This window comes from Topomyia yanbarensis, chromosome 2 (genome assembly GCF_030247195.1).
Source record: "Topomyia yanbarensis strain Yona2022 chromosome 2, ASM3024719v1, whole genome shotgun sequence".
Taxonomy (NCBI): domain Eukaryota; kingdom Metazoa; phylum Arthropoda; class Insecta; order Diptera; family Culicidae; genus Topomyia; species Topomyia yanbarensis.
Window position 1 is genome coordinate 431,925,352 of NC_080671.1, and position 27,658 is coordinate 431,953,009.

Sequence of the window (27,658 nt, forward strand, 5' to 3'; positions counted from 1 at the left end):
ACCTTGGTTTTAAGGTGATTCTAGAACAATGCCTATGATGTGAGTAGTTTTAACCTTTCTTGCCACATTACGGCATGAAACGAGTTTACACGCCCCTAACAATTATCTGCTTTTATATTTAAACATTGAATGAACATTGAACCCGTATTCTTGGCATACATCTCGATCGAAGCTCTTGTCTTCTTATATAGAAACGCGTGTCAAGAGCCGAACATATGTCAGGCTCTCAATTTCTACCACAATGGCGCTAATGACTTACCGTAGAGTCGGCTCAACCGATGATTATCAAAGTGCCGTGTTTAGGTATGTGAATTTCTAATGAAATAATTAATGGATGAGTGCCCCGAATCAGCATCATTGGATGGAAATTTGATGCGCCATTATCAATTATGTAGTGAATAATGCACGCATCATTTTCTTTTATTGGCTTAATGGGTCATTTACTGTGATTGATCTACAATCGAAACATTCGTGTATGCTTCTACGAGCACAGAGCTATCTTGCCCGAATAGGAAGGAGGAACGTAAAACATTTTTTTCACTGAAAAATAGTACCAAATATCCCGAAAGAGGCCAAGGGATATTCTATGTTCCACATGGCTAGACGCCCCGGAAAGTGACCTCAATTTTTTAATATGCTGTGAGACGGTGTAGGGTCTTGTTAAAATGTCCATAGTTTGCGACCGAAATATTGCTCTGTCTACAGCTTCAAAGCCCCCAGAACACTTTTTCGATATTTTGTCACATTTATTTTGACGCCAGGCTCGATGAAAACGATTGAAGCGTCCATCTATGGTTACAGCGACTCAAACCATTATTTGTGGCGGGTGCTGCCACCTGGTGACTCACCAATGACCCATATTCTCATATAAACGGTGGGTCAAGTAAACCCTATCGTTTTGAGAGCTGTTCAATTTGAAAAAGAATCGGCAAAAAACACGATATTCGGGGTTCGACCGCTTTCGGTCAAGTGAAGCAACGCCTAGACTCCTACTTTTAAGTTCCATCACAGATCACTTTTTTTGCATTCACTTTTGTAAAAATTTTTGTTTATGCTTGTAAACAATACTTCTATCATTCAATACTTCTATCATTTAGCCAATTTATAAACAGCTTATATATGCCAGTGCGACAGTTACGCCGCGAACGGTCTGAAGTTGGTTACATTTCGAGTGCCGGACCCTGTAAGAAACCAACAGGCTCAGAAACGATAAAATTTAATGTTCCAACCTTTACAATCTGCCATCTTGATATAATGAAATTTGACAAGTGGTACTGGCAACGCTGGTATAGCCACAGTTGATTGCATTAAAAACTGAATCCGCGACCGCGTGTGCGTATCCGTTTCGCTACAGATTTCTGTTGTGCTTTTCATTTTACTCTACTGATTCCGGCTTCCCCAGTTCTTCTTAACTTATTTATATCAGGTAACCGTGGTAACCTAATTATGATCCGCAACCGACGCCTGCACCAATCGGCGCCGGCAACAGTTCGGCAGCAGCCATCACCGTTGCAGGCCCAACAGTTTCTCAGCTATACGGCAGCGAACGATATCCAGTTTGTTGCTATGGAACCGCCGGCAAACAGTGCCAAGGCACAGCCTAGCGGACCACCACCGCTATCGTATTCCGGTATACTAAGCGAACCCGTTTACGAGGGACCCTTTCAAGTGATCGAGCCAGGAAGCGAGCTGTATCTGCAGATAGATTCTTCCTTCTGTTTTGACAGTTTTGACTCGCTCGAGACAGGGCCGGCTTTGAACCAACAAGAGGCGGTTAGCTGTTCCGAAAATGGTATACCCCAGCAGGTGTTAGATGATGTGTTCCGAGTGGAAGATGAAATGCAAGCTAACGGAGATATGATACCTAGGCAGTATCCCGTGGCGGATCACCTTTCGATGGCCGATTATGAGGTTCAGCTGGTAGCAGAAATGGAGAAACTTTTTCCTCAAGCTCCTCAACCGGTTGCACCCCCGGGCAGTCGTCTAATGGAGGAACTGACCAAGATTGGTTCATCGGATAACCCATGCTATATGAGTGTCCACTTCAAATCGGACGGGACGCGTAATGGACGAAACGTCCCAAAGGTACAGATTAATAGTTTTGATGTGTTATTGTTAAAAAACCTTAAGAAATTTCAGTTGGACCTCCTTAAGCGGGACAAGGAACGGGGATTCCGCTGTGTGGATATGGTAGATGGAAATGGAAAAATTTTCAAAGCTAAATACTATGAACATATCACGATTCAGAAACAGCCGAAAACTTTCGCTTCGGTTCCTATTTCGAAAGAAGTTCGCCAACCAGTCCCGTATCGCAGAATTACCGAACTGCTCCAGTCTACTCAGCTAGCAAATGTTAGTCCTTCAGTGGTTAACAAAATCGAAAGGTTAGCTAACAACAATCGAAATGTAACGCTGACGCCGATTCGAGGCAGTGTATCTGCTAGCCGAGTTAATTTGAGTGGCCCTGCAACAACTTCCACAACAACCATTGTCATCAAAGCCCCTAAACGAACCATCGCCTCTAGCACAGACACTGAATCGCTCCCACCGACGGAACATTTCCCCATGCCAATAATTAAGCAAGAACCGCTGGACGAGCCACCGGCTGAGGCCGAATTACAGCAGCAACTTAGTGTAATCGATTCGACACGAATCGAAGTACCCATCATCACACCAACGGTGGCTAACACTGTTGTCAGCAAACAGCCTAGAAAGCAAAAACTTCAATCACTATCGCAGTGCGATATGGTTTTCAACGAATCGGCCGGTATGAAAACTGTTCCGCCTGCGCCCGTCTGTGGCGGGCGTGCTGGAGATGCGTGTGCAAAAAATACTATTCCACCTCCCCGGGCTCGTATGCCCAACGACTATGTCACCGTGACGATCAAAGGTGAGTACCGCCGGAAGGTAGTATCGGTTAATGAAATTATTGAAGCTATTGTTGATCGGAATTTCCGCGCGTGATGAGCGAACTCGTCGATTGTTTTATTGTTGGACAGGCATAACATGACAGTGTTTTACGTTATTTACCAAGGTATGAATTGTAGATTTAGTTTTTTGTTGTTGTACATAATTACTTTTGTAGTCTGGCTCTTGTATCAACAGCAGTCTATTTGCAGGTTTAGTTGGAAGACGATTTTCCGTTTTTCAAAAGTAATTTCATTAAAAGTGCTTTGCCAAATGCATTTTTCCTCGATTACAACAGTTCTTTGATATTATAGTTCTCTGAGACGTGACTCCCAAAACACACACAAACTTTCTCAATTTCTTTTTAAACTTATATTCGCGATGAATTCTTGTTCTCTGCATTATTACTTCCTAATTGTAGTATAATCGGGTTTTCCGCCAATAGCCTTGTATATCGATACGTGAATACATAGAACAATCAAGTCTGCAAAAAGGATGTTTGTAGTATCACTCTAAACAACTTTACTGAAAACAGCCTAGAAACTTTAACTGTTTGAAAGTTTGTTTTTCCAAATTTTCTTCCAGGAAAATTAACAGCTAATATTACTTTATCAGAACCTACATACCGCTCTCCATGCAGCTTTCCCATAGTTGCCAAATTTGAATATTATTCACTGTTGCGCTATTCCAATAGCGCATAATGCAAAACGAATATTTACAAGCAAGTTTACAATTTGCTTCGGTCGGTTATTCCTAAAAAACGATTGCAAATTTCTGATAGAAAAAAGAAGAATTTGTTTGAATACGTATTGGTATAGCTTAATGGTATCTAGTTTATATCTGGACATTGACGATAATTCCTGAGACTTTAAATTCGAGCGTCATTGTATGCTTCAGCAGACTTCGTATTAAAACACGGGCAAATGTTCGCCTGCACAACCGGACCCCATGTACGTACACGGTGTGCGTACACATAGGTTCGTGGCACCAGTTTTCTCTTTCTCACTCTCATCATCACTAGCGTTGACTCTTTTCGCCTTGTGCGAATCGTTCTCGTGTACGTACACGGATGTTTGAACTAGAATTTGTACATGGTTCGCTTGGGTTCGATGTTCGAGGCGAACCTGTACATCGAGACGAAGCATGTTTTAGGTTGAACGCGCGCACGAAATTTTGCACACAGGTACAAATTTCTCTATGTTTATGGGAATACTGTGCCTCAGTCAGATGATTGGTGTTGTCAATATATGTTCTCTACTGTCTGCTTGGCAACGAGGCTGGCAGTACAAGGTTTTTTTTATTTGTTCACGTCGGCGTTTAGTCTTGCTGGTCCAGCTGCTGGTAGTGAATATATCAGTGTAACTCAGGGTATTCAGTATCTATCAATCAAAATTATAAGGCCTCTTCGGGTTAGAAAAATCTCTTATGAAAAATTTCTAACCCTATGTGCGGGGTCGGGACTCGAACCCAGGTACGCTGCGTACAAGGCAACTACGCTACACCCACCCCCATTCATTTTATTGTTACTCTTGTCCAACCAAAATTAATATTGTTTTGAAAAATGTCCCAATTCACGTTGATCAGATAGCCGGTTATACGGTCTTGATTCGCTGGTTAGATACTTTTTAACAAGTGCAGCGTTAGTCATATCAAATTTTTGCGTTACGTAGTTTTTAAATGGTCTCTTCCCTAATAAACATCGTATGATTTAAGAACCTAACGACCTGTTCAGGGTATCATCCAAACAATATGTGGAATCGTTGGACTATATGGGTTAAAGTTTGTGTATAATATTTTTTTTATTTGGGTTAGATTTCCGATATATCGCGGAGAGACGTTTCTGACGTTGATCGCTTTGTGACGCCTTTGGATTGTGTCCGATTGGGATCGAGTTTTGCGTAGGGACTCGAGACGTTTTAGTGTATCCGGTATGAAAATTCTTGATTATAATTTTTATAGGCGCCGTACTGTACTGCTCGCGAACATAAAAGACGTCCCGGTGATTGAGGGGTTATATCTAATAGTGCGCCGAAAAGTTCGAATTTTTTTGTGTTTTCCTAATGTACCTTCCCTCCAAAATGTCTAAGCCGTGTGGTGTCCGGCGGGCTAAAGGCCAAGAATATAACCACTGGGGACCTGCTCCCATGTCACAAGAGGCTACTAACAATATGTTATGAGTTTCTAGGTCATGGTATTGATCCGTACCGAAGACTTAACCTGGACGGACACCAAGGTTTTGCATCATCGCCTTTATCCATTCTATATTGAGTGAATCACTGACATATAGTCACTTATTCTGATTCGCTATTCCTGAGTGTGCATAAACGTTTTAGGTCTCTTCTGGCGGTGTAAAATAGCCGTAAAGGATGAAGCCTAATTCTATACTAAGTAACAGCACATATTAATATACCGGCTCTTCCACGCCAAGGTATAACTTTCAAAGCTTTGGTTTAAAAATCGTATTTAAAAAATCAAACTTTCAAGTAGGAAATTTGCCCAAGATGAAGCTGTCGAATTACACAAATAGTTTTTTGTGTGGCAATCGATCTGTAGATGTGTCAAAATGAGCCAGTTTTTTTTGTTAAATCTGGAACGTCTACCGATAAATCTACATCGACGAATGCCTTCAAAAGTGCTTGAGGTCTCTAAACTGCAGTCGTATTAGCCCGATAAAAAAGTGCTTTCTTGAGGTCTCATGAAGGTCTGACACTAGCTTTGTACTACTTTTGCTTTCCTAAACAGTGGTAAACATTTTAACACTCCAGATTTTCAGTCTGTCAGAAAGTGTAGGTCCATCAAAGCTAAAACTTCGTAAAATCGCACTCCTGGTCCTTTCTTCAAAATCATCCAATGCAGTTCTCTGCGTCACTTTTTCGAGTTTGAACCGCTCAGCAGTCGGTCTTTGCCAGTATTGCTCTTCTCCCATCCATTCTTCTGGGCCGTCGACGGATCAAGAGTCCTTGTCGTTGTGTTTATTATATTTATTACGTATAAACAACATGTCGTTTGCAATTTGGCATCTAATCTAATTATGGAAACGTTTCTAATGGGGAGAGTGAAGATGCCAACTTGTTATTAACATTCCGCAGTGCATTTCTTCACATTCATTTTCCTTTATAGTTTTTGTACGCTTGCTTTGCACTACAAACTTTGGAAATGATCATTTAAGTGTTAATAAGAAGCAATACTCCCGATGGTCGGCTATTCGGAGCTCAAATTGCTCGTTTCGAATTCTCGGAAATTGATTGCGAGCGACGTTGGTACATATTGCTATGATCATATTGTCTACATATGAATAGATACCTCTATTCCACGCGGGTTTGTCCTTTAATGGTACACCCCACGGAAGAATAATTATTAAAATGCCTATTCGAATGGCATTCATATTTCCAGGAGGTCACACACCTTAAAACTTTGATCTAGAATGAAAAAAGCGCGTGAGTACTTAGCTAAATCATAATATCTACCAAGATATATCCTGATTCATTTCCCTACCTGCTAACACCAATCCTATCCTGCGACACTTGTGGATGATGCAGAGAATTCCTCGTCCTACATCCGATCGATGTGGAAGAAATTTCGTATAGAAATGCTGATATCTGTTTCCCTCGGCATGATACTGTACCTTGATGTGGTCCGGGGGCTTTTCCACCAAAGCAGTATTACAGTGATTATATCACAGAAACTTGGGATACGATTAATTTCTTTCTAGTTAAGCTACATTGTGATCAATTTTAGTACTTAACTTGGCGACCTTTATGATCCACTGCCATGGTCAAATAATATACAATGTGGGTTTAGGGCCCAATTATCTCTGCAGGCACCCTTCTTTTGTTGTTATATTTTCAATTAGATCCATGCTATCACTCACTAACACAAATTGCTTATTCTCTCATATACACTAACAATCTCTCATTCCAAACGTACAAACGTGGCCTACGCGATAACACAAACCTGGTCACAAATACGAACGCCCGCGATCTCGCCAATATTCAAACACCCCGATTGATTAGGTGAACGTTGGAACCTAAGAACCTAAGCTCACGCAATCATGAATCGGTCACCTCCGGAAATCTCCGCCCTTGATCCTAGCAGCCCAAATTCATGCCTTTAGTTGAATAGAAATAAAACTAGACAAGACGTCCACGCGCGATCATTGAAGAATACGCGAACATGCGAATGGCCACACGCTTATAAAAATAATGTGTCCACGAGAAGTTACATACATACTAGCACGCGCGACAAAAACGTTCACATACAAACGCTCGAGTCCTTCGCGATCATCTACGCACGACCACACCCACGATCTCATAAAAAGTATAACACCCTGGTGACTAAGTGAATGGTTTAGCACTTATAAATTAACAATCCCGGTCTCGAGAGTGAACCTCCAAATGCCCGTGTTCACGCGATCATGAATCGGTTTCGTCCGGAATCCCTTATTCTCGGTCCTAGTAGCATAAGTGGACCAATCAAAAATATAATGCTCATATCCACTAAACTACATAAAATCGAATGTATACACACAAAGTCACATACACGCGACAAACAAATATAAAAATGCTTGAGCCCTTCGCGACTATCCACGCAACCTATACTCGCACTCTTCCAGACATTATAACATCCCGGTGATAATATGAACGTCTCAGCACTTGTAATCACTCAAACGCAGTCTCAAGCGTGAACCTACAGCCCCCCGCACTCGCGCATTCATGAATCGTTCACGTCCGGAAGTCTCTTTCCTCCATCCCAGAAGTCTAGGTCCACGCCTTAATTGAATCAGATAACTCCACAGCTCCAGTAGGACAACTCTCGAAAAAAAAATCGGAATATTATTAATACTCAATAACAATACTAACTCTTCTCTTTATTTTATTTTTATTTATTTTCGGTCTCATGCGTTTTGTTCTTGTGATGACCTTCTCGAGCTCATACATCCAAGAAGAGCAACATTGCTGCCAACAATGATTCTTCTCTGCCATCAGACGTCGCCAGGTTTTAGAACAATGGAGATGAGTATGAGAATAATACTTGATGGAATCAGATAAGTAGGAACGATCAACAAACTGATCCACACATATCTCAACACACACAAATACACAAATGCTTGACAGGTGACTGGGCCAAGTGCATTCACTCGTAGGATCTATCATTTCGATGATCGCCTCGATTCTACGAAACCAGTGCACAAGTAAGCTAGTCTCATCTGGTGAATGCATGTAACCTGGAAACCCTAGACACGACAGGACGAGACGGACAGACTGGACTCGACGGGGCCCAGTTCAGAGTTTTTGGGCATTCTTTAATGCACGGTTAGTGACCTAAAAACGCGCAAACGCCCCTAACTTTCGCGATAACACAAACCTGGTCAAAAACGCGAACTTTACTTAAGTGAACTTTTCAGCACCTATAACTTTACAACCGCGGTCTCAAGCATTAACCCACCCCTCGCGCGATCATAGACCGGCAACGTTCGGAATTCTCTACTCTCGATCAGCTTAGACTCATGCCTTCAGTTGGACCTATCGGGAATGATGCTCATATTCACCAGAAAACACGTTCCTCTACCATATACTGAAAATTAATTATCAGATTCACGGTCCGCGCGCGCGATAGTTCGAGAATACACGGGAATGTGCGAATGGCCACACGGACCTATAATCGGAATTATGCACGCAAAGTTGGAGACACGCTGGCATTCAAATGCTCGAGCCTTTAGCGATTACACTATTACACAATTAGTAAACCCCCACGCTAACCCAGACAGATATGCACTCCTGGACTCGAACGCTAAAAACTACACCTTCCACGCATACGCCACCCAGGACTGAACATAGATTCATACATACAAAGCAACAAGTAATAATTACAGGTATTCGTCTGGCAACCGGGGGAAGTATATCTTAAACGCAGAACTTATCATTTCAATGATGGCCTTGGATCTGCGTTGCCTGTGTTCAAGGCACCATAGCTTTGTCCGTCAGGTCAAGGATGTATGAAACCCGCTAGCCACCACCCTCGGCCCTAGCTGCCCATAAAGGGATAAAAAAAAATAACAGTACTAACTCTACTCTTTATTTTATTTTATTTATTTTCGATCTCATGCGTCATATTCCTCTGATGACTTCTCCGAGATAATTTAACATAAAAGGGCAACATTGCTGTCAACAATGACTATTCGCTGCCATCAGACGTCGCTAGGTTTTAGAAAAATTGAGATGTACTTTCATACTCAATTGAATCAGATAAGTAGGAACGAACAACAAATTGTAAGTAGCATATTACACATGTCTTATTTTAACATCATGCATATTTGTATTAACATATTATTTGCAGGTAACACACATACCTCAACATGCAACACTTCCCATACACACGTAAACATTCACATACGCAAATATACAAATGCTCAACAGGTGACTAGGCCAAATGCATTCACTCGTAGGATCTATTATTTCGATGATCGCCTCGATTCTATGAAGCCATTGAACAATTAAGCTGACATAAGCTAGTCTCGTCTGGTTAATGCATGTAACCTGGTAGCCCCAGACAGGACAGGACGAGACGGACAGATGGCGGACTGGACTCGACGGGGCCTAGTTCAGAGTTTTAGGCATTCTTCAATGCACGGCTAGCGACCTCAAAAAAAAAAAATATGAATTCATACTATCAACCAGATGTCATATTAACAACTTGGTACAAATCAACTTAAACATTCTAGAAGAGTTCACATTTACAGTCCCATAAAAGAAATATTCATTCACGAAATCTTCGTATCTACTAATCTCTCTTTCATGTACGAGCGGAATTAAGAGGTAACAAAGAGGAAAAAAAAATTAAAATCTGAAATCTAAAGAGATTTGCAATGGCAAAGGAATATGAAATAGCAATAAGCGGTAAATATCAGCCTCAAGGTAAATTATGGAAACGCAAAGGTAAGAATGCATTACAACCAATAATAATAATAATGATACTGAATGATACTAAATAATTATTTTAATATTAAAAAAAGGAGTTTAAATGGCGCCCATGCGCTAATTCGTCCTAGTTGAAATTTGGGTTGAGGGGGCACGCATTTTTGGCCTAGGGCGAAATGCCGATCAGACCGGTTCTACACCAAAAATGTACTATAAGGAAACTATATAAGGTTATTTTCCTTACCCCTAACCTTACCACTGTCCCAATCCTTCCAATCAGGAAATTATGAGAAGACGATTCTTGGCAAGGCACAAATCTCCGATCAACATGGGGAACGTACCATTTGAGCCAGACGCTACTGATTCCTGATTCCTGCAATCTAGTTGCCTCACCTGTGTTGTGGAATATTACGTCGTTTTCCAAGAAATCGCTTTCAGCTCTCCTCTTTTATCTGGTCTTGTCACTGTATTGTCCCAGACGGGGTGGTGTGCGTTGAGATCTCCTCCCAACATTACCGGTGTTGAGCTGTCTTGAATGAATTTGAACAAGCTCTCTAAAGGTTTTCTGATACTGTCTGTGCTTTCTAGTGGAATGTAGAGCGAAATGAAAATGATGGGATTCTTGGTGTTTTTAACATTGATTGTCGCTATTTCTTGATCTGCATTGGGTATGATGATTTCTTCTGCAATCAGGGTGCGGTGTACGAGTATACCTGAGCCGCCACACCCTTCTGGCCTACAGTTTTTGAACAGAGAATAGTTGAGAAATTTATATTTTTCCGAATCTTTGATCCAAATTTCTTGGATCAGAAAGACGTGAATATTGTTCATTGTGAGCAGGCATTGTAATTCTCTCTCTCACGCGAGAAGAAGCTTATCCGAGGTCCAACTTTTCCGAGATAAGATGAGTCGCAAAATTCTCCGTCTCCACAAATAGCGTGAGAATGATTTTCCGGATAAAATTTGACTTTTTCCTTCTCACCTGAGAAGGTGATAAAATTTTAATTTCGTGGAAATCAATAAAAACTTAAAAAATACACTTAATTAATAATAACACGTTGTATTTATCCGGAGAAGTTGTGTGAGTGCCAATAACTTTTCGTGTGAAAATGTGAGTTTTTATTGTCGCAGTAGCAAACTATCCGGGCGCATTTACTCATATGAGCTATAAATGCAATGCCTGATTGTGAGGTATATTTCTCTTTTAAGTAAGGGTCTTAAGCTGTGAATATTGATTTGAGATATGTTGAAGGTTTCGTTGAAGTTAACCATTTTTATATCGTAGCCGAATTTGTTGTATTTTGCTTAGCTTTTTGAATTTCGTCTATTATTTTTTGTATCATCGAACCGATCACGATTAGCAGGAGATCCGTGCTCGGATTTGAGTTCGATTTGATGTTGTTTTGCAGTATTGTCGTGAAACAAGCGTGGAGTTGATTCAACGTTGTTTGAAGACGTTCCGCCTCCGAAACTGCGTAAGGGTTATTTTTATCACGTTTATTCGGGTATTTGATCAGCCGGTCTTGACAGTTGTGTAATTATTTTGCTGTAGTCGATCTTTTTGTTTTGTCGTTCAACTTTTCGGAAGTCTGGTGTTATCTTGTTTGATGGTCTATTTGGGCGCTCCAATTCAGGGAATTCGCCGATAGACTCTAGGCTTGCACATCGGTAGTTTGTTTTGGGAAACATTTCCTCCGCTTCCGTAAACGTCATTTTGTTGACTGTCATCGCTACGTTGATGTGTTCTCTTCTTTTTCTTTCAGCGCATTGCACGTCACGTCCGGTTTTTGCCGCAGTTTTTGCATTTGGGCGGTGTGTTCTTGTCGTATCCCTGGTGCTCTTTGTTGACTGTGTTCCCGCATTTTTGACAGGTTTTCTTGCCTTTGCACGCAGCTCCGCGTTGTCCAAATGTCGTTTGCAATTTGGAATTTTACTTAATTATGAAAACATGACTGAGGCAGGCATGGGAAAAATCATTTCACGAATCGATCAATTTGAAATCATCCACCAACATGCTCTTACTGTGAAACCCGATCTCGGCAACCCTTCTTGTGCTGAGTTACGCGTTCTTGCGAAAGCGAGAAGCAAAACACAAAACTGAAAAAAGTGTCAGCGCCCGGCTATGATTCATTCACCTTCGCATACGTAGTGTTTTGAATGAAAGCAGAAAGGATCGCAAATGAATGCATTCTTTCATTCACAAAGATTCATTTCAAAACATTCACCGGATCGTTCTAATAAAAAAAATTTCAAAACATTCACCGGATCGTTCTAATAAAAAAACATGTCGTTCTTGTTTATAGACCTATGAAATTTTCACTTGGTGATCTCTTATTTTTGAGTAAGTAGTTTGCAATGTGCTGGTGAAAAAAATAACTTCTTAAAACGATTCCGTGCATATCACAATATCAATTTCAAGTGGATTGTAGTGCAATCTACTTGTCAACATTGATTATAGTGTACATTTGCACTATAAAGTAGACGTAACCCAACCAGAGAATACAATGTCACATTCATTTGTGAACTAAAAGTTGATTCACTTGTGAATGTTTACAGTACAATCTTCCGATTCAATCCGCGTATGAAGAACACGATCTTCTTCATTCAACATAGTACGTGTCATTCTTTTACCTGGCTCACATATTCGGAAGTTCATCTCTACCTACGTTCAGATGTGTTCTTTTGGAGAGTTTTAGTTGGATCGTGAATGAACGACTGGCTGCTGTCAAAGCAATGAACGGATTCGCCAAGAATCATGCGAATGAATGATAATTCCCATCCCTGCTGACAGGGAGAGTGGAGATGCCAACTTGTGATTAACATTTTGCAGTGAACTTCTTCCCATTCCTTTGGGATATCATTTATACATTTTGTACGCTTGCTTTGTACTGCAAACTTTGGAATTGATCATTGACGTGTTAATAAGAAGTACTCCCAATGGCCGACTGTTCGGAGTTCAAATCGCTCGTTTACAATTATCGAAACTTAATCGCGAGCGACTTTCGTACATATTGCTAAGATCATATTGTCTATAGATGAATAGATACCTTTATTATATTCCACACGGCTTATTCCTTTTGTGTAACGCCCCGCGGAAGAATAATTATTAAAATGTCTATTCGAGCAGCATTCATTTTTCTACTGGAGGTCGCACTCCTGAAAACATTGATCTAAATATCTACCAAGATATATCCTGATTGCTTTTCCTACCTACTAACACCAATCCTATCCTACGACACTTGTGGATGATGCAGAGAATTCCTCAGTCATAATAGTCACAAGTGTTGAACTAACATTCCTTCCCATCCCAGACTTGACCTGCATGGGCATGGTTATCTACGTTATTGATCATACTATAATCTTAGTCACTTTTGGTTGCACGTTGAGTGTGATATTATCCTGCCAAGTATCATACAGTTGGTTCAATATGCAATTTCAATCACGGGAAACTCAGCGCACCTGCGTTCGAGTCCCGACCCCGCACATAGGGTTAGAATTTTTTCATAAGAGATTTTTCTAACCAGACGAGGCGAATGATCTTAAGGCTAAAACCTCTGCAATCGAAATAAAAAAAACACAGGAAACTCATCGGCGGTCAACCAGGCTAAGCTAATACGCGAAGATCACAAGTTTGCTTACTAGGGGCCACCGCTTCCGTCGACTGATCTTCAGCAGTTTTACACCCTTTCAGTTCCTTGAGTTAAGTAATGCGCTTACTATTATTTTGAAATCCATCAACAACTGTTACGCCCAACACGGTTGCGTTCTATTCTATTCTAGGAAGAAGCTGGGGGGGAGGTAAATCGACCCGCCTCCAAACATATGCTGATCTTTTATCTAAACTACCCATGATCGCATATTTGTCCTGTTTTCTATGGGATTTTTTATCTTTATGGGACTGATATGCGATCATGGGCAGTAAAGGGAAGTACTAAAATTAAGCTCTCAAAAAAAATCTGTTATTTGATTTATTTTGAACCAATAAATTACAAGAAGACTAATTTCCAGAAAAAAAGGTATTTGGGGTGTGCGTATAGAGAGCACAAAGCCAATGCACAGAACAATTGCCCTAAAGGGCGAACACGAAATTATTGCGACACCGAAAATGTCATGCCAATTTTCTTATAATGTTTTAAATCAAACCAAAATTTTAGGGTAGTTTTATACATATATTTACTTCAAAAATCAAAAGAAAAGTTAATCGATGGAGCCTTGAGTGTAAAATTGAACGCATTTTCGCTTGATGCCCTCCATCAAAGTCTTTACAGTGTCATCCGGTACCAGTTTCTCAGTTTTTTTTTCCATTTTCTTAGGATCTCCTTCTCGTCTTTGACTGTCTTCTTGCTCTTCCGAAGTTCCCGCTTCATCATTGCCCAGTACTGCTCCACCGGGCGCAGCTCCGGACAGTTTGGCGGAATCATGTCCTTTGGAACAAAATGGACATAATTGGCCTCATACCACTTCAGGACACTTTTAGAATAGTGGCATGATGCCAAATCTGGCCAAAATAGCGGAGCTTCGTCGTGCTGCTGCAAGAACGGCAAAAGGCGCTTCTCGAGGCACTCAGATTTGTAGATCTCGCCATTTACTGTGCCCTTTGTCACGAAAGGCTCTCCTCTCAGTCCGCAAGAGCAGATGGCCTGCCAAATGAGATATTTGGAGGCGAACTTCGACATTTTCTTCTTCTTAAATTTGTCGTCCACGTAGAACTTGCTCTTGCCGGTGAAGTACTCCAACCCCGGAATTTGCTTAAAATCGGCTTTTATATACGTTTCGTCGTCCATCACACAGCTGCCATATTTTGTCAGCATCTTCTCGTAGAGCTTCCGTGCCCGAGTTTTAGCCGTCGATTGTTGCCGCTCATCGCGGTTTGGGAAGTTCTGTACCTTGTATGTATGTAGCCCAGCTCTCTGCTTTGCAGTCTGGACATAGCTCTGCCGATCTTTTTATCCAAATCACGGCTTGAGACGTTGGGATTTGCTTTAATCATCCGCTTCACCTTTCCCTCTGCCTTTTTGTTCTCCGGTCCCGGTTTTCTTCCAGCTCCTTTTCCGTGGTCCAACGTCAACCGCTCCTGGAACCGCTTCAACACTCTGGAGACGGTTGAATGGTGAATGTTCCACATTTTTCCCATCTGTCGGTGCGACAGGTCAGGAAATTCCAGGTGTTTGGAAAGAATTTGTTCTCTCGATTCGCGTTGGTTCACCTCCATTTTCGTTGAATCGAAAAACACGACTTCGGGTTTGACGGCATGTAAACAATACACATCAATGAGAAAGTGTGCAAAATTTGGTTGATTTTTACCCAATGGTAAAAAAGTTATGCCCTGTTGAATGTGTCGCAATAATTTCGTGTTCGCCCTTTAGTAGGATCGGTGCTGTTTTTAGTAGCAACAATCGTACCGTCCTACATCCGATCGATGCGGAAGAAATTTCGTATCAAAATGGTGATATCAGTTTGCCTTTTGAAATTCCGCCTTGTAAAAAGTTTGCCTTTTAAAAATCCGCTTTTTGATTTTTCAGCCTTTTAGATTCGGCCTTATGTAAATTCTACGTTATGATTTTCAGCCTTACGGTCTCAACCCCACGATCGAATACCCAACCCAGACAGATATGCATTCCTGGACTCGACCTTCCACACACACAGTTTAGCTTAATGCTGGAGCAGTTAACCGAGCAGTTGATCGGTCGGAAGCCGATAGTCATTGGTGGTGCCTTCAACGCTTGGGCTGTGGAATGGAGCTGTAGAGTAACCAACACAAGAGGGTGTATCCTACAGGAAGCTCTAACGAAGTTAGACGTACGATTGTGCAATGAAGGTTCTGTCAGCACATTTCGGAGAGACGGTAGGGAGTCTATCATCGACGTCACATTCTGTAGTTCTTCATTGACGGCGTACATGGATTGGGGAATATGCGAAACGTATACGCATAGTGACCACCAGGCGATTCGCTACCGTATCGGTCAACGGAATCCTGCTGCAGTACGGAGAAGGAAGACCGGTGAACGAAAGTGGAAGACGAAAGCCTTCAACAAAGATCTCTTCGTTGAGGCAATTCGGCCGAACGGCGGGACCGCGAAAGCTGGAACCACATAACAAACGGCGTCTAGCTTACTAGTGGAACGAGACGCTTAGCACGCTACGCGCTGCTTCTCTCAGTGCCAGAAGGCGGGCTCAGAGAGCGCTATCGGAACCAGATAGAGAAGAGAGCAAGGCAGCGTTTCGGGAAGCTAGGGTCACTTTAAAACGGGAGATCAGACTTAGTAAGTCAGATTGCCACAAAGAGCTCTGCCGAGAACTAGACGCCAATCTTTGGGGTGATGCGTACCGAATCGTGATGGCGAAAATGAAGGGCTCGACGAAGCTGAAGATAATCGTCAAGGGTCTCTTCCCGCAGCACGATCCAACTATCTGGCCACCAATACCGTACGGTGAAGAAGAAGGAGCAAACACGGACCATCGGCAAGTGATTAATGATAACCTCGCAGAAGCATCGAGGCGCTGAATCCAAGGAAAGCCGGTCCGGATGGAATACCAAACATGGTACCGAAAGCGGCGATCCTGGCATATCCGGACATGTTCAGGATGGTGCTGCAGTAGTGTTTAAATGAAGGCAACTTCCCCGAAATGTGGAAGGTACAGAAGCTGGTGTTGCTGCCGAAGCTAAGGAAGCCACCGGGCGATCTGGTCTCGTACAGGCCCATATGTCTGCTGCTTACACTCGGAAAACTCCTGGAAAAGATCGTTCTTAACAGGTTAGCGAAACTCACGGAAGACGAGCGCGGCCTGTCCAAGATGCAGTTCGGATTCCGCAAAGGAGCATCGACAGTGGATGCAATTCGGACAGTGCTCGAGAGTGCTGAGAAGGCATCTATCAGGAATCAGAATATATTGGCTCAAATGGCACGTTCCCCGTACATAGTCGGGGATTTGTGCCTTGCCGTGTGTTTTCATCATTTCCTGAGCGGAAGGAAAGGACAAGGAGGTGTGGGGAAGTAGAATTGGAAGGGTGGGAAAAATAACAGCACAAAACAAAAATAAACAACAGGTAAGTTAAACTCACAAGTAGTTCAACTTGCCTGCGAATAAGCCTAAAGCTCTTTACCACATTGGATAAGAAACTTTAGTATGTCTCTGAGTTTCAGTCGACCAAACATGGTTTCGTCCATATAAGGACGGCTGAAGACTCGAAATCGCAATTGCGCTACCGCTGGACAGTTGCATATCAGATGATATGAGGTTCCGTAGTCGGATTCACAAAGATCACATGAAAAAGACTCAGTGCGCTGAATAGTTGCCATGTGATAATTGAGTTTGCAGTGGCCGATTAAAGCCCTGGTCAGCATACCGCAGTGGAGCTTCGAAAAATGTAAGAGATTTTTCGAAACCACTGGGCATGGTTGTTCTAGAAACGCCTTTGTTTGGCGACACGTTTGTAGATTTCTCCAATAATTGCGGTGCTCGGACGAAGCCCAGGACCGTATTTTTTCCCTTATCCAACTTGTCGAAATTGGCAGCGCGGGCTCAGGACCAACGAAGTCAATCGCTGAACCTGCCCTAGCCAATTCGTCAGCCCATTCATTTCCAGTAATACCGCAATATCCGGGCACCCAGACAAGGTAGATAGTGTTGACAATGCTTAGTTCTTCGATTTGGGTTCGGCACGCGATCACTAGCTTGGACCGGGATTTGTCTGAGCTAAGGGCCTTGATTGCAGCCTGACTATCGGAGCAGAAGTTTATAACTCTGCCGGACAAACTCAGTTGAAGGGCCGATTGCACCCCGCACAAAATCGCAAAGATTTCTGCTGGGAATACAGTATAGTATCTACCTAGTGAGTGAGATTGTTCCAATCTCATTTCACGACAGTAGACACCAGCACCAGCACGTCCCTCCATCAGAGAACCGTCAGTGTAACAAACCACTTGCGTTTGTTGTTGTCTTTCCATAAAGCCAGACAACCACTCCTCTCTAGAGGGAATCTTCACATGGAATGTCCTGTAAGGAAAACCACAAGTGAGTGTAATATCGCTGGGAGCAAGAATATCTTCACCCCATGTAACCATTTTATAACCGATTGACCACAATCGTGTATGACTGGTAGCAAGATCAACATGATTACTGTTCCAAAGCCCAGTAACCTGCAGCCTGTATGCACATGATAGTGCTTCTTGTTTGAGGTGTATGTGTAATGGTTTGATATTTAGAAGTGCCTCAAGAGCAGCAGTCGGAGTCGTGGTGAAAGCACCAGTCAAAGCCATGAGCACCATTCTTTGCAGATGGTTTAGCTTTGACTGGACTGTCACCACCTCTCCCCTCTGCCACCACACAAGGAATCCGTATGACAGTATTGGACGTACAATTGTCGTGTAAATCCCATAGATGTATTTAGGTTTGAGACCCCAGGTATTTCCAAAAGTTCGTCTGCACTGCCCGAAGGCCATGCACGCTTTCTTGACTCTGAACTCAATGTGAGCAGACCAATTCAGTTTGGAATCCAATATGACTCCAACGTATTTGACTTGATCTGCACACAGTAGCTCAGAATCAAAGAACTGCAAGGGATGAACCCCGGTTGTTATTCGCTTTTTCGTGAAAAGAACCATTGAAGTTTTGCTTGGGTTAACTGATAGTTTAACTTGTCGACACCACTGTTCGACAGCTCTTAATGCCTGTTGCATTAAGTCAAAGATTGTTCCGATGCAAAATCCAGTAATTAGTATTTGGTAATCGTCAACAAACCCGTAGGTTGGAAATCCAAGCTCATTGAGTTTTTTCAACAAGCCGTTAGCTACTAAGTTCCATAACAAAGGTGACAGACCGCCGCCCTGAGGACAACCGCAAATACTCAACTTCCGTATCTCAGCCTGTCGCAGTGACGAGCAAAGTATGCGGTTACTAAGCATTGCGTTTATCCAACCTGAGATACATGCAGGTATCCCATGACTGCGCGTCGCTTCCAGAATAGACTGGAATGATACATTGTCAAAAGCACCCTCAATATCTAGGAATACACCCAAGCTAGATTGCTTGAGCGAGAAGGCTTTCTCAATGTTGTAAACAACATCGTGAAGCAGAGTGCTCGTGGATTTCCCACACTGATATGCATGTTGCATTTTGTGCAGTGGATATTCAACTAAACTAACGTTTCTGATGTGATGATCGATTATCCGTTCCAAAGCTTTCAGAAGAAAAGAACTTAAGCTGATAGGCCTAAAACTCTTGGCTTCTTCATAGCTTGAGCGCCCCCCTTTGGGAATAAATCTAACAGTTATTTCTCGCCATGCTTTCGGAATATACCCGGTAGCAAGACTGGAAAGCAAAATCTTTTTCAAGACATGTTTAAGAATATCAAATCCCTTTTGCAGTAGCACGGGAAGTATTCCATCTTTTCCGGGTGATTTGTATGGAGCAAAGCTGTCAACTGCCCACTTGACCGATTAAGTGGAAACCAATGTGCGTGCTAACGCCCACGAGTCCGAATCACCAGAATGAGATCTGTGATCATTGTTCAACTCCGGATCGATACAACCTGGAAAGTGTGTGTCGAAGAGACAATTAAGAACATCTTTTTCGTCCGTCACATAAACACTATCTCTGGTTTTTAAGGAGTTCATCTGAAAATCATTCGATTTGGAGAGAATTTTATGTAATCTGCTAGCCTCGTTCAGACTAGAGACATTAGTGCATAGACTTTGCCAGCCAGCCCGTTCTGCAGATCTAAGACATTTCTTATATGCACTACGAGCTGACCTGAAAGCCCTGGAGTCATCACGCTGACGCCGGTACCAAGCTCTTCTCATAACTTTCTTCATTCTTTCAAGCTCAGCCCTCCACCAAAGAGTTCCCCTAGTCGATTTAACAGTACGAAGTGGACAAGCTTCTTCGTAGGATGCTAATATGAATGAGTTTGTCGTATCCACGACGTCATCTAAGTCGTCTAGTTGACTAATTGTTGGAAAATATCCATGAAATTTAGTCGCCAAGTTTTCCAAAAAGAGGTCCCAGTTTGTAGATTTAGGATTACGATATGTCACCACGTTGAAGGTGACATCAAAATGATCGAAAAATATATATTTATGATCGGATAGAGACGGTTCAGTTTCATTTGGAACCTGCCAATTTCCCAGTTCATGCAAAATTCTATCAGAGCAAAGTGTTATGTCTAACACCTCCTCCCTCCTAGACCTCGCAAAAGTTGGTGGGTTTCCCACAATAAGAATATGGAGATTTGTACTACTTATGTACTCCATCAGTTCAGAGCCTCTCAGATTGATGTCTGAGCTGCCCCAAATGATGTGATGAGCATTCGCATCACTGCCGATAATGAGCGGAAGCCCATTTCTGCTACAATATGATACAACGCTTTTGAAATCATCAGAAGGAGATGATTCGTTATGCGGTAGGTATGCTGAACAATATATATATATTTTTTGTCTACGTTTCCGACAGTCAGTGTAACTGTGGCAACACAGATATCGCGAGTTGTGAGCTCCGATATGAGACACGCGTCAATAGCCTTATTTGCAAGAATGAGAGTGCTGAGAAGGCATCTAAACAGAAGCGTAAAGGAGATCGATACTGCGCAGTGGTCACGATGATGTGAAAAATGCATTTAACCTACTTTAGGTGTTAACTTTTTGTAACGAATAAGATGTTAGCGGGTCATATTGACCCCGGTTTCGAACTCACTTTTAAGACACATTTTCAACCAAATCTATAGGAATCTATTGTTAGAGTTTAAATTTTCAGTTTCTGGTAAATATTACCGTTTTTTGGTTGGTCAGTGGTAATCAGTGCCGAATGAGGTCTTGTTTGGCATCCATAGATGTATGCAGAACCGTCATCTTAAATCACAGGTTTGTAACGGAATACTAATTATAAACACAAACAAAACAAAAATGAGAATCTATATATTACATTTGGACATGGTACGAGCGATCTTGGATGTCCCGGATTACGATTCCGGAAGATCTGGAGCATCCGTATAACTGGCCACTTTTGCGGATGTTCCGGATGATTTTTCACGTCAGTTCGGTACTAACACTCGAGACGATAAGTTGACCAGTGAATAGCTCCGCGTGTTTTGACAAATTTCCACCTTAAGCAGATTTGGTGGAAGTAGTGCGTGATTTCCCGTAACAAAGAAACCAGTGTGATACAAAATGCAAGATAAAAGGTGCGATACAAAAGTGCTCAATGCAACCCCCCCCCCCCCGCATAACGGGCCGTCGATTCCCAGTGCGGGGCGTGACTAGGCCAAAAAGAAAAAGAGGTAAACTCTGTCAAGGATCTGCCGCCCGACATCGTGCATTCGCATAACCTCTACCCGAGCATTCTGGGTAGTTAGATTATCAGAAACTGCGGCGAAACTTTTCGTCGTACACAACATTTCACACAAGCCTCTCGCATTCCGTGCAACTGCATCACTTCTTCCGTGCAATCTCGCACCGCAAACCGCAATAGGGCAATAGGCCCACCCATACTTTTCTTTGGATATTGCAAAACTTTTCATACTCTGGTCAAAAATCTGAAGTGAGTGATGGACTCAACAACGCGATCCCCACCTTCATGAGCTCTGGCGATCTGATCGACCAGCAAACATTACTACTGCGATCAGCGAAGAATAGCGAGGGAAACATTCAGAACCTACCCAACCCTCTCATGCTCTATCTGCTGCTGAAAGAAGCGATCCGAACCGACCCAAACAAGTGCATCCAAGCCACAAAGGAGGCCAGAGGGACCCAGTACTGGTCCACGGATCTTCCACCAATACACCACTACTTGTCCTCTCTTTTACCGAATCCCACCTACCAGAAACAATCTTCTTAGGATTGGTGAGGATTCGAGTAGGCCGATATTATCGATCGCCCATGCAGTGCTTCCGCTGTGGGAGATTTGGACACGGCAGTCGAAAATGCAGTCAGGAAGGGATCTGCCTTAACTGCGCCAACGAACATGAGTCAAACAAAGCAACCCCCACTCTGCAAAAAAGTGCCTGTGTCACTTGCGAAGGCGAGCACTCGGCCAGAGACCGCGGATGCCCTACATTCCAAATGGAAAAGCAGATTGTTAAAATAAAAATGGACAACATTCTAACCTTCCCCGAGACCAGAAAACTAGCTAACCAAAGAACAGGGCCAGAAATTACAACGTACTTGAGCAGCCTTAAAGAAAGGCTCACCCCTGGCGCTGACGACAGAGATCGTACCATCAGTCTGCTTCGAAAAGAGATCGAAGCGCTCAAAAAAACCGCTGGTAAGCCAACCTCCAGCGATGACAAAGACAAAACAACAAATCTGCTTAAGGAACAATTTCTGGAAGAAAAAATACTCAAAGATCTCCGAAACGAGATGGCTGCACTACGGCTAGCCTTTGCGGACCTCAAGAGTCAACTATTCAAACCAACTCCCATCGGACTACGCACCAACCCACTCACAGTTCCTACCGCGGCAACTCAACAAATAACCACGGTAGAACGAATGATAACCTCGACGCAAGGGCAATCTGAAGCCGGACTGACAGCATCTCAACCTTTTCCAGTCCAGCTAATAGCAAATCTCGGAGCAGCCAACAACATCAAGATTGCACAACTGAAGTCAACGAAACAGTCTGTAAACAATAACTCAGCAGAACCAGACACTGGAACAAACCAAGACAGACACAAGAAAAACCGAGACCAATCCAACAACGATAAATCAAGAAGTACAATCTCCAGCAGGCAGCATAGGCCCGGCGAACGATATCTCCGATTAACATCTTTACCGAACAGTCTACAGCAACAAACAACAATGAAACAACTGCAGCAACAAACTAGCACACCCACACCGACCCGGCCGGGGCAGTACCGGCCTCCATCGACGAGCCCCCAGCGGCTGTTGGTGTGGGGGGGATCATGGAAAACCCCCTCCCAACAGCAACCATTAGCACCAGTCCGATGAACTCCATGCTCGTTTCTGGCGCCACGCGCTACCGCGGGCCATGCTGCAGCTCGACCACCCACCAGAAACCGCCAAACACACAAACACCCAAATCAGCAACGATGGGGACGCCGCACAGTTGCGGATCTTCAAACAAAAGTCGGACAAAACCTCAAATGTTACCTAATTGGACTGAAAATCACAATTTAAGTTAATTTTGAGGTGCTGAGCTCATTTTTGTTGTCAAATGTCGTAAAATATTAAATGCATTTTTCTATACAGTGTCATTGCACCTTTCTTATAACTATGATCTCGTTTTCATGATAGATTTTCCGTTACTGTTCACCAATATCAGCAATATCATAAAAAATGAAGAACACTACTTTAAATCCATTCTATAACGTGTTGGTGTACTGTAGATTGTCTAACTATTTTACACAAAACACCATGCGTCTCCATATCAGGAACAAAGCTTCAAAATCTCCTTAAAACTTTTTGCGCACCTAGGCGCAGAACGAGACTATGACATTCGAAAATTAGAGGTTATTTCCCATAGAATGTAGTACTATGTGACCGTTCCGAAATTTGTACAGAATACATTAGCGAAAAAAGTATTTTTGATCTGACCACTTCAAACATATTTAAACAAAAAAGTCATAGTTCCAAGCAAATTTACCGAATGTATTTTAATCACTAACCAAGTTTTTTCGTTCCTCTACACAATGAAACTAGTTGTGCTAAAATCGGACCAAAATCAAAAGAGCAACATGCACTTGAAGTGAACAGTGTGATTTTGGAAATGAAAATCATTAAAAAGTCAGGACTTTGTTACGTTTAAACTGATGTTAAAAATCGCATTCTTATCCAATGATCATAAAATTTTGAATATACATTGTTCAATACATGAGAAATTTAGAAAAAATAAAATATCAATATTTTAAAAATAAATTTTTGAGGTTTTGGCCAGCCTCCAGCCACTGTGCGCCGGCCACCAGGTTCGTCGGCTCCCAATTCCATTACCCACATCACCACCCAGTCTATCTAGCGGCGGCCCCAGAGGACGACAGCCGGCACGCCATACCAACCCGAATCCAAACCAACGACTGCTAAGCCCAATCTCCGGATGCTCCTGGCACCCAGTTTCCTTCAGACCCAGACGACAATCAAGCGACAACCGAAAATCAGACTTCGTGTGCTCCTCACCATACCCCGGCTGTTACCAGGAGGGACTCAAGCGAGTTTCCACAACAATAATAACACTGATTCGCCCTGCAACATCAAAACACCCAATACCGGCAGCCCCGGCCCTGTCCACGGATGCACTGAACCCCCCCCCCCCCCCCACGATCCTTCGGCGGCTGCTGGTGCAGGGGGTTTCGGCTAGCCCCGGGTAAATCCATCTACCTAATCCAAAACGCATGAGCAGCTCAGCGCCCCTAACTTCATTCCAGAGAAAGAAACATCAGCCGAAACGCGGTCGACCACCCGCCCCGGAAGACGGATCATTCCCTCGCCCCAACAAAATAGAACTTATACTCAATCCACATGGACCCCTTGCCACGCCCACTGCGGTCACTGGAAGGGCAGTCCGCTCGTCCAATCAAGCTCCCACCCCAAAAACCAAGGGCCAACAACGAAAAAACCACGCATACTCCACTCCAGGCATGCACAAGAACGGTGTTGCTCCGTTTCCTATTGCTGTGCACTAACTATAATGTGCCGGAGCTAAATTCATTGAGCTAGTGCTTGCGCTGGTTTCCGATGGGCTAGAGTTAGCAAATAGCACGAGCACCGATGAGCGAGAGCTCTCGCTAGCACGGTGATAGCTAGCACGCTGCACGGAGCTATAGCTCAGCTATAGCAAAGCAGAATAAAAAAACAGCGCGTTAGTGTGAGTAATGATGCCTGCATCGTTTTTTCAGCAATCTGTCGCACATTCACCAACGCATATTTCTTGCTTTGTCCTATTCTTTCGTTCCATAGCTTACACTACTGCACCGTTCTAGCTCATCGGACAAGCTTACCGTGCCAGCTCATTGAGTTAACTCGTGCTAGCTCACTAAACTAGCTCACCGAGCTTGCTCGTGCCAGCTTACCGGGCTAGCTCATGGTGCTAGCTTATCGTGCTAACTCGTTGTGCTAGCTCTTCGAATCCTACAGCTCGAGCACGAAGGTTACCTAGCACGAGCGGTGTCAGTGCTTATTGCTTTTGGTTCGTTCAAAGCGGCCGCTCAGCTCGTGTTAGGCTCTCGTACTGTGCTTCATGCATCCCTGCTCCACTCCCCCTGTAGAGAAGGACAACAGATGTTCTCTCGCAATACAATGAAACCTGAACGGCCTCCGAGGATGTCTTGGTGATCTACAGAGCATCATTGCCAACACTCAGCCAATATGCCTCACTTTGCAGGAAACGCACATTAGAGACAGCATCAATCCTTCGCCATTGTTCAGTAACAAGTACACATGGTAATCGAGCAGTGGAGCGAATATATTAAAGATCATCGGCCTGGGGATCAGAGCAGACATATCGTCGGCTCCGGTCCAGCTCGATACCGACCTCATCGCAGTCGCACGAACCTTATCATGCCCAGTAAAATGCACAGTAGTCTCCGTTTACATCCGGAGTTCGCAACGTCGGGAATAAGTTAAACCATCTCATCAGGCAACTGGGAGACTCCTTCCTCGTAATGGGAGACTTTAACGCCCACCACATATCACTGGGCTTTATCCGAGGCCAATCCACATCATCACTGGACATATCAATCTGCTTCAGCTCCTTAGTCGGGGCATGTGGATGGGCCGTCCTCCCTGATGTTGGGAACAGTGACTATTTTCCTATCCAGATCACTTACGCTCGCTCGCCAACTTCCACTGTTCGACGTCATCGGTGGCTATATGATCGGGCAGACTGGATCTCCTATCAGAATAACGTATCTGACTCACTCACATATGGGCGGCAGTATGAACCTGACGAGCTCGGAGAAATTTTTACCCAGGCGGCGGCATCAAGTATTCCCCGAATCAGCAAAACCCCACCGCACCGAGCCGTGCAAGCTTGGCCTAGTGCCTTGCGAGCCCTCAGGAGCACTCCTGTCCACCACACTCTGTGGGAGGAACGGGCAAACAGCTTCCGCCGATTGCGAAACCTGGCCAGAAAAGCCATTGAAGTGGCTAAAAATACGAGTTGGACAAATCTCGAATCTAAACGTATCATACTTATTGACGTCACATACCACTGTGTTTCACTATTCTGAGAGCATGAATCCACCATGATAAAGCGGGAACTCCGGAAGACCAAGAAGTAAGTAAAATCTCTTAAAGATATGTTTAAAAAAGGTATACAAATGATAAATAGGTACAGGTGTGGCTTTACAATGTCATATCAGCCATTATGGATGGCGCGAAGCAAAAGTGGTGAGCATCCAATAAATCATTCAATATATGTAAACTGTACTAATAAATGTATAAAATGATACTAAAAATAAGTTTTTATTCGATAAATACATAAGTCATTAGAGTAAATTTAAAGTGTAGCAATTTCGTACTCTCCCTTTATACAAAATGCAACTTCCATCTCAGCCATTTTTGTAACATTTGCAGCGAAAATTTATCCTAAGATTTACCTTTTCTAGATGCCAATGGAAACGTTAAAAAGCAACCACAGCAATTGCGTCCGACCCGGCAAATTGTTAAAAGCCATGTACCGGTCAGTTCCACTTCGGTTTCGTTTAACAAGCGCATCACTCACTACCGAGTTGAAACGATTCCAAAAGAGAAACGAGTTTTTGGTCAACCGGTCGAGTCAATCGAAATTCTGGACAGTTCTGACGAGGAAGTACCCGTAATGATCCCGGTTCCAGTGGAAGCCGAATTCGAGGAAGTTCCCAAACCAAAGCTTCCCGGTAATACGGAATCGATTCAGTGTCCCTTCTGTTGCAAAATATTTATGTCACCGCATTCGCTGCTGCTGCATCGACAAACCTGCGCCGATGCCGTCATGTTTCGGACCACTAACCGGAACAAACCTCCCAATAAGCAGATCGGCAAGGAAAAGATCAGCTTGCTGAAACGTTCGTTTAATCCTTTGGTTACCGCGAATCAAAAATCAAGTAAAAATCCAGAACAACAACCCGATACGTCGGATGTCGCTCTTTCCAAAAAGAACGATAGCTCGAATGAATCCACCAAGGACCGCCAATCGGATACGAAGAAGAAACGTGCTTCAGTCGGTCACAAACGCAGCGAACAACTCAGCATCGAGATTCTACACTCGGCGTTCAATATCGATAACCTGCTGGTGTGCGATGTGTGCAAGAAAACGTTTCGCACTCAGGATCATTTGGAGGTACATCGTAAGATTCACGAGGCCCCGTTCGTGTGTGAGTACTGCAAGAAGAAGTTTCTCGAGGTACCGGTGAAACATGTGTGCCAGGAGATGAAGCGTTCGGTGAGTGGTAGTTTAGTATCGCCGATCTTAGACTAGAAATCGATAGAGAAATGATTTATGGTTTGATTGTTTTTTTGCAGGTGAAACATAAACGCAAGTCTTGTAATGTTTGAAGGCGCAAGAAGCAGGAGCTATTAGTTTTTAATTTTATTTTTGGGGAAAATGATTTGAACTGCAAACTTGCTATATTTTAGCTGCGCTATGTATGCGAAATTCCGGACTTTTTAGCTATAGTATTTTATTTGAATTGGTAAGAAATACTTTCTTATAAGTATAAATAAATGAGGTTAAGCTTAACTACAATCTAATTAGCTAAATAAGTTGTTCAGGGCTCTTTTGTGGAAATTCAACTTTTGTGTACCTAGAAATGACTAATGGTAAGAACGCTAAATATAAGAAACGAAGAATAAATATAACATAAAAAACCAACAAGTGAAATAATTAGTTTTTGTGTTTCTTTATGCTTT

At 43.1% G+C, this 27,658-nt stretch overlaps 2 protein-coding genes across 5 annotated transcripts in view; both read left to right on the plus strand.

The window, feature by feature from the left end:
• Nucleotides 1-27,658, plus strand: part of LOC131685474 (uncharacterized) — a 151,487-nt gene that overhangs the window by 14,978 nt on the left and 108,851 nt on the right. The window lies entirely within an intron of this gene.
• LOC131685475 (uncharacterized) lies at nucleotides 1,298-27,611 on the plus strand. 3 transcript variants are annotated; one of them, XM_058969207.1, is made up of 4 exons: nucleotides 1,298-2,085; nucleotides 2,131-2,890; nucleotides 26,377-27,191; nucleotides 27,272-27,611. In XM_058969207.1, exons 1-4 carry the CDS (start codon nucleotides 1,447-1,449, stop codon nucleotides 27,302-27,304), a joined length of 2,247 nt encoding a protein of 748 aa, XP_058825190.1. In that variant the 5' UTR covers nucleotides 1,298-1,446; the 3' UTR covers nucleotides 27,305-27,611. The 3 variants fall into 3 exon arrangements, with proteins under 3 accessions (XP_058825190.1, XP_058825189.1, XP_058825191.1); XM_058969206.1 differs by lacking the exon at nucleotides 27,272-27,611 and having other exon boundaries at nucleotides 26,377-27,261; XM_058969208.1 differs by lacking the exon at nucleotides 27,272-27,611 and having other exon boundaries at nucleotides 2,140-2,890; nucleotides 26,377-27,261.

Excerpts from the sequence above, each read along its gene's own strand:
- LOC131685475 (XM_058969206.1), top strand. The coding sequence starts at position 1,447 with ATGATCCGCAACCGACGCCTGCACCAATCGGCGCCGGCAACAGTTCGG. Across the intron at positions 2,086-2,130 it reads ATGGACGAAACGTCCCAAAG|AAATTTCAGTTGGACCTCCT; the intron begins GTACAGATTAAT and ends AAAAACCTTAAG. Across the intron at positions 2,891-26,376 it reads TGTCACCGTGACGATCAAAG|ATGCCAATGGAAACGTTAAA; the intron begins GTGAGTACCGCC and ends TACCTTTTCTAG.